At 39.1% G+C, this 8576-nt stretch overlaps 1 protein-coding gene across 1 annotated transcript in view; it reads right to left on the bottom strand.

Moving 5' to 3' along the window:
* Nucleotides 1-2204: 2204 nt before the first annotated feature.
* Nucleotides 2205-8576, bottom strand: part of LOC131927741 (transmembrane protein 196-like) — a 43291-nt gene continuing 36919 nt past the window's right edge. The window contains exons 3-6 of the mRNA XM_059283530.1: nucleotides 8059-8115; nucleotides 7587-7709; nucleotides 6508-6648; nucleotides 2205-4929 (exon numbers count right to left, since the gene is read on the bottom strand). Of these exons, the coding sequence (XP_059139513.1) occupies nucleotides 4858-4929; nucleotides 6508-6648; nucleotides 7587-7709; nucleotides 8059-8115 (393 nt within the window). The 3' untranslated portion in view covers nucleotides 2205-4857. The remainder of the gene's footprint in view (nucleotides 4930-6507; nucleotides 6649-7586; nucleotides 7710-8058; nucleotides 8116-8576) is intronic.

Genomic DNA, 8576 nt, shown 5'->3' with positions numbered 1-8576 from the left:
TATATATATATATATATATATATATATATATATATATATATATATATATATAAAATCCATATATATATATATATGTTACGGTCAAAGCCCGAAGTCGGCCAATGCTAGGATTGGCCGGCCAATCCGCGCATTGGCCAATATCGCCTCCCATAGGTCGGTCAAAGTCCGAAACTTTGCTTCATTTCGGCCTTTGGCCGGCCAATCCGCAGACTGGCCATTGTGGACCGGCCAAAGTCTGAAATAGCTCTTGATTTCGGCCTTTGGCCGGCCAGTCCCGGCCAGTCCGCGGACTGGCCATGGTGGACCGGCCAAAGTCTTAATTAGAAGATCATGAGCAGTTTTTTGTTTTTTTTTATGCCGGTAGGATCATGAAATTAAGTCTTTATTGATTATTAATTAAAGTAAATGACAGAAACATTCACATTTTTTATTGTACTATAGTCTCAATCAATCATTATTATAATTTGTTACAACAAGTTGAACTTTTATGGCATTTAGAATTACATAGCAGCTTGTTATTTTTACACTTGCAGCGATTTGTTGTGCACTTGGTTGTGCAATTGCAGCGAGTGTAGCCTTGGCCCCCAGTCAATGATTGTGAAGATGCGATGGTTCGTAGTGATTTTTCCTCAGTGCCAACTGACGACAATAAGAGCAGTTTTTCGTGAAGAATTGAAAACTCACTACTAGTATACAGTTGTTTTAGAACACCATGTTCCGTTCCTAATTTGTAGAAACCGCCCTCGACGCTCATGACAACTGCAATCACTCTTCGGGGATCACCGCGACCTCTGTCAATATCTGGAACACGGATGCGTACATTGTCACCCACTTCACCATCTTTAAAGTTTGTATTTGATGTTTTAAGCATCTTAGCACCTTGATTTTGCAAGCCAGTATGAGCTGCTGACCTGTGTTCCATGATGTCTTGTTTGTTGTGACACAATCTGCAGGTAATGTTCCCTTTGTACCCTTCGTCTGTTTCATTGGGTACTCCACATATAGCATGGACATCTTTGCCACAGGATCCACAAGAATGAGCTGCACTACAATGTTTTTCACAAACTATACAGAATCTGTTGGCCACATTATTGTCACGCAACTGGTCTGGACGTTCCGCCACGGCAGCAGATATGTTAGCTGAGGATGTAGTTGCATTTATGGCAACCTCCATTTCTTGTTGGGGAAATTTGGTTTCTGACGCCCACGCCCACGCCATCTCAAGTCGCTTGGACACTATTGTTCAACTTACAAGGAACGCGGCAAAGCCTTTTGAACGTTCCGTCTTGTTGCACGTGGTCGGTGACGCCGACTGTCTTTGATTTTGTTCTTTGATGATTGTCTCACCTCGTCATCATAGAGGAGGCTGTCACATACAGTTGTAGCCCATATATGGAAATCAACATGGATTGATCCATGTCGCCTTGCATATAGAATGCTATACAAACAAGAGCTAAAAATACGTTACTCACAATGAAACCGCACCCAGAATAATGAAAACGCGATCACAACTTAGTCTAGATAGAACATTGGCCAGGACATCCCGGCCAATGCGCGCATTGGCCGGCCAATGTACAAAATACGCTGTCAAGTTTAAGCATTTCGGACTTTGGCCAGTACGTCCCGGCCAGTGCGCGCATTGGCCGGCCAATGTACGAAATACGATCTTAGTTCTAAGTTCTTCGGGCTTTGGCCAAGAGAGCCGGCCAATCCGCGCATTGGCTGGCCAATCCGGGGTTTGGCCGCACTTCGGGCTTTGACCGTAACATATATATATATATTCAAATATATATATATATATATATATATATATATATATATATATATATATATATATATATATATATATATATATATATATATTATATGTATATATTCATATATATATATATATATATATATATATATATATATATATATATATATATATATATATATATATATATATATATATATATAATCCATATATATATATATATATATATATATATATTCAAATATATATATATATATATTATTATATTATTATTATATGTATATATTCATATATATATATATATATATATATATATATATATATATATATATATATATATATATATATATATATATATATATATATATATATATATATATATATATATATATATATATATATATATATATATATATATATATATATATATAAACAGAGAGAGAGAGAGAGAGCGCTCATGATTTGGAGTATGCTAGACCCACTACTCCTGGTTGTAACATGATTTAATTAATGAAATGCACATATAATTACAAATCAACAATTAGTATAGACATCTTTTTCATTAAATAAAACACGCCTTAAAAATGTTAACATTTATTGAAAAACACAACAAACGTGATATTGATCTCAGTGTAGTCGAACATTCAAATTCGTATTCGATTACTCTCAATGGACGTCTCGTATGGTATTGCTGTTATTAGATATAACTGTCAATATTTAACGGCGGTACTTTTCCGTAAGCGGTACCACCCTATTAGTTGTTTGGGTTAGGTGTATTGCTCGCGTTGGGGATGAGGTATCGATGTACGATTGTATTAATTCGTATTCGATTACACCCGATGGACGTTTTTTATGTATTGCTGTTAAAACATGAAATATTACTTTCAGTAATTAACGGTGGTATTGCTTACTCAAGGGATGGAGTATCGAAATAAGATAATCGCCGATGCTATTAAAGTAGGGTACGGCTAACCGAAAGGTATAGTAACAACTACGTATAAATAACACTATACACGTACAAGTAACGTAATATACGTATCAATAACACCAGACAACATATAAATAAATAACACCATGCACCATAATAACATACATGATAAACTCCTGACATACATCATCATATTTTCCTGTTCATGCCCTATGATATGTGGGGCAGATGAAGTAGAGTTCATCTGTTTTGAATACCTCGATCTACAGAACATACATTTACTGGCAATAGTTATATTTCGCTTACAGGAAAATCACTCTCACTACAACACCATTCAATATAACACCACTCACCGTGATATGATACCACACACCTTAACACCACATAATAAATCTGTTACAATCATGGACAAGCAGAAAACGAGGCTGTTGTTGAATACACCATACACCTACACACCATGTAGGTTTACCTGAACACCATATAGGCTTACCTCAACACCATACACCATAACACCCCACTAGACCAAACACTTGCATCAATGGCTGATCATACCCCAGTTAACACCATAACACACCATAACACCCCACTAGACCAAACACTTGCATCAATGGCTGATCATACCCAAGTTAACACCATAACACCATACACCATAACACCCCAGTAGACCAAACACTTGCATCAATGGCTGATCATACCCAAGTTAACACCATAACACCATACACCATAACACCCCACTAGACCAAACACTTGCATCAATGGCTGATCATACCCCAGTTAACACCATAACACACCATAACACCCCACTAGACCAAACACTTGCATCAATGGCTGATCATACCCCAGTTAACACCATAACACACCATAACACCCCACTAGACCAAACACTTGCATCAATGGCTGATCATACCCAAGTTAACACCATAACACCATACACCATAACACCCCAGTAGACCAAACACTTGCATCAATGGCTGATCATACCCAAGCAAACACCATAACACCATACACCAAAACACCATAGGCCAAAATATTTCATATCATGACACCAAGTGTCACCGAGAACAGCTGCTGTACAAAACACCATTCACCCTGACACCATACACTATCTTTAAACACCACATGCAGACCAGAATTAACGCCAAAATCTAGCATGTTCTAGAACATCTAGTGATGGAAATCGTCCCTGGCTATGACGATTTGAGAATCCTTGCATCCACTGGATAATGACACTGAGCCTGGATCAATTGGCCGAAAGCCGATCGCCCAAAGGCCGATTGTCTTATATCCACTTTCCTGATTGCCGATCTCCATAAAACCATTTGCTTCAGGCCGATTGCCAAAATGTTATTGATCAAAGGCCGATTACAAATGTTATTGATCAAAGGCCGATTACAAATGTTATTGATCAAAGGCCGATTACAAATGTTATTAATCAAAGGCCGATTTCGAAAAAGATTATTTGCTAAGAACGGCAATGTGCAGTCTTTTGGGAAATTGGATTTCCGTTAATAGTTCTATAAGAAAAGGCCTTCAACCAATCGGCCTTTAGTCAATAGGCTAATGTCCAATAGACTTTTAGACAATCGGTATCCGTGAATTCGGCCTTTGAGTATTGGCATTTCGGTAATTTGCCTTTACTACTCTCCTTCGCCCTTTGAGCGGTCGACTTTTTGCAATCGGTATTAGTCTTAGTGTAATTGTTATTAGTGTAATCGGCCTTTTATTATACCCCTTCCGCACAATCGGCCTTAGAGCAAGCCATCTTTCGCAATCGGCATTCAGGTCATCGGTCTTTAGGAAATCGATTTTCTGACCAATATCCGGCACACCGTGTCGCCCTTTATTACACTCAGCCTCTAACTAAGTGTCTACGTGATTGGAATTCAATGGAATTTTTTTTTGTTAGTCCATCTGCCCGACTGTAGCGTTCAAATGTTGCTTCAGTCGATCGACATGAATTCCACTGCGAACACAAACACCCAGAAAACACAACTTCGTCTTCTAAAACACACGTCAACGCGAACATTTTCATCCGCCATCTTGGTGAAACTCATGAAGTTAAATCATATTTCTCGTTGCTATAAAATTTAGAAACCGTTTTTGTTGTTTTTTAGTTTTTTTGTTGTTTTTTTCTAACATTCACTCTTCCCATGAGTTCGAATCCCAGAGAGAATTATACGGCTGTTAGTTCGTCGCTGTCGTCGACTGGTTTGGTGACGACAACAATGTCCTTCTGACCGAGCACCTGTCAAAGGAGAAGGGGGGGAGAGAAAAAAACAAAACGGATTAGCGCATGACGTCATCCTGTCTGTTACGTCATTATCGTCGACTTGTGACGACGACGATGTCTTTTTGACCTAGCACCTGTCAAAGTGGGGGTGGAAGGGGAGAAAAGAGGAAGAGAAAAAAAAAATGTGGTTAGCTCATGACGTCATCGCTGTGACACAGGTAAATACTCGCGTGACGTCACGAGATAAATACTCGCGTGACGTCATGAGAAAAATGCTCGCGTGACGTCACGAGTGCCCTTGACAGCTGCGCAGAGGTTTGACTTTGAGGGATGGTGCACATATTGTATACCCAGAATTTCTTCGCCCCTCCCCCCCCCCCCCCTCGAACGAAATAGATTTTATATAAAAAAAAATGTATACTGAGATTCAAGAACTCCTGGGTAACGCCCAATCCAGGGGGGGGGGGGCGTGAGGGGTTTTGTGGGCAACTCATTGTAATGGTCGCCTTGTGAGAGACACACAATTTCCCGGACAATTTATAAAATGTCATGCCCTCCCGACCCCCTCCGTGTTATACGATATGTGCATGATCCTCCAACGTTAGGGTAACGATCGAACAGCATTAAGACCACTGGTGCGCCTGTAGGAAAGGCCAGTTTGACCGGTGGCCGGTCATAAACCCCCTAGACGTAACCACCCCCCCCCCCTGGTCATAAACCCCCTAGACCTCCCTGGACAATTCCCCCCCCCCCCCGATTGAGATTTATATAACGAAATACTAGTGTTAACGAGAACAATACTACGACATGTTTATGTTGGATAGAGGGTTATATCGAGGGGTTCACGTCCAGAGGGTTTATGTCCGGGGGTTTATGACCGGAAACCAGTTTGACCCATGCAATGGACTTTTAGTATTTTCTTTAAGACGGAGAAAATAAAAGTGATGTAAGTGAACAAAATAATAAATGGTTAACTTAAAATAAAAGTAGTGATTTGGGACAACCAAAACTCAATATTGACTTAGTAACTGAGTAAAGACTTTGACTTTTATGAAATTTGAAAAACACACTTCACCATCGGATCCATGTCTTTTTCAGTGCATTAAAAATTTATTTTTAAATGTATTCCAGTTTTATTGTATACATTTTAGTATACAAAATTTGTAAATCAAATATAATAGTAAGTTGATAATTAAGTTTTTAACATAAGTACTACCATACCTATTACATCTACTTCTATCTTTTGTAATTAACTCCACACCTTGCACAAATAAGAATATTTACTTTAATTATACCCCAATCAACATATTGCTATTTCTTAATTATAAACGACATTTATTAAAATTATTTATTACGACAACTTTAAAATGTTTCTCTATTTTTAAAAAAATAGTATATTCGTGCAGTGTTATCGGAAATGCACTTCATCGATAGATATTGCTCTTTTTTTAGAAACTGACCAAAGTATACAACCAACAGCAAGAAAAAGATTGTAGGAATTTTGCTTATATGACCTGAATCTAGTAACCAGGGGCTAATAATACTAATAATCCTAATTCTAACTCGTCCTTGACCTCGTGACCTAGAACTGACCTTGACATAGAACATGCCGTCCCGCTGTTTGCTCTGCTCCTCCTTGGCGACCCGCGCGATGCGGCAGCTCAGGATGATGGCGGCCATACAGACGATGATCTCCGTGCCGGCGGCCGCCAGGGATAGGTAGATCAGGACGTCCTGGGGATAGTGGGGGGGAGGGGGGGTTAAAGTTAAACTGGGATAATGTGGGGTTTAACGTTAAACTGGGATAGGTAGATCAGGACATCCTGGGGATAGTGTGGGGTTTAACTTTAAACTGGGATAGTGTGGGGGTTTAACTTTAAGCTGGGATAGATAGATAAGGACGTCCTGGGGATAATGTGGGGTTTAACGTTAAACTGGGAGAGTGTGGGGTTTGACGTTAAACTAGGGATAGTGTGGGGTTTAACGTTACACTGGGATAGTGTGGGGGTTAACGTTAAACTGCGATAGTGTGGGGGTTTAACGTTAAACTGGGATAGTGTGGGGTTTAACGTTAAACTGGGATAGTATGGGGTTTAACGTAAAGCTGGGATAGTGTGGGGTTTAACGTTAAACTAGGATAGTGTGGGGGTTTAACGTTAAACTGGGATAGTGTGGGGTTTAACGTTAAATCGGAATAGTATGGGGTTTAACGTAAAGCTGGGATAGTGTGGGGTTTAACGTTAAACTAGGATAGTGTGGGGGTTTAACGTTAAACTGGGATAGTGTGGGGTTTAACGTAAAGCTGGGATAGTGTGGGGTTTAACGTTAAACTAGGATAGTGTGGGGGTTTAACGTTAAACTGGGATAGTGTGGGGGTTCGACGTTAAACTGGGATAGTGTGGGGGTTTAACGTTAAATTGGGACAGTTTGTGGGGATAACGTTAAACTATGATAGTGTGGGGTTTTAACGTTACACTGGGATTGTGTGTCGATCAGGATATGCTAGGGATAATATGTGGTTGACGTTAAACTGGGATGCGGTGTGGTTTAACCCAGACTAAGTGTTGTTTAAAGTTGGACGGGGGGGAAAGTTTGGCGTAATATGAAGACTAGCTTCACAGTGCCGGTACACCTGACAACGCATGCCGAAACTTCTAGAACACGTGAGTTACCTTCTTTTCCTTCTGGAAGGTGTGTCCGTCTGTCGTGTGGTTGATGAGCCCCACACGGAGCAGCTGGATACTGACCACAGCCACCACCATGGACACCACGGAGAAGGCGGTGAAGCACATGATCTAAAAATAAACATTTTAATACATTAGAGTTAACGCCCTTGGTCGTCAGACGCACTTGCGCAATGTTTATAGTTCATACAATTTCTTTTTTAAATAGTAACTCATTATAAATAGACGTCAATATTCAATTTAAAAAAAAAAAAAATTTAAAAATAAATGAAGTAATTACAAGTCACAGATTAGGAAATATTATAATAACAAATGTAAACAACTTTTTCAAAGCGATGAAAATAGATAAAGATTTTTATCGAACATCAACTTTCAAGGCTGCCGACTTTTTTTCTTCTTAATTTGACGTTAATGGTTGGTCGGTTAATTAAGAGAGTTAATTAAAGATTAACCAGCTCACCACATATGACGACTTCCGTCTTGCACACCAAATACCCAGGATTCCAGCTACCATAAACTATAGGAATAAATGAATATATACATTCAATAAGTATAGCCTATGATAAGTATATATATATATATATATATATATATATATATATATATATATATATATATATATATATATATATATATATATATATATATATATATATATATATAAAGATTCCTTTTTAGATTTATCGATTCATTGGGAAGTTGGACTAGTTCGTATATTTATGTGTGTGTGCGTGTGTGTATGTGTGCATGTGTGTGTGAGTATGTGACTGTATGAAGATGGTTCATGTGGTTCTGTCACTTCATCCAACGTGTTTCTTACGTTGGGTCCCTTAAACTTAAATCACCCTGGTGTAGCAGTCATCAGACCTAGATCACGTGACACACCCCACTCTTCCCACCCCACCAATGTGAAGATCCGCCCCTGACTGAAATGGCCACACACACTTCATTTCCGACCTTTCCCCCCCCCTCTAATCA

This window comes from Physella acuta, unplaced genomic scaffold (assembly GCF_028476545.2).
Source record: "Physella acuta isolate Inbredline_101_S28 unplaced genomic scaffold, ASM2847654v3 ptg001435l, whole genome shotgun sequence".
Taxonomy (NCBI): domain Eukaryota; kingdom Metazoa; phylum Mollusca; class Gastropoda; family Physidae; genus Physella; species Physella acuta.
This window is presented reverse-complemented; position numbering and strand designations above follow the sequence as displayed.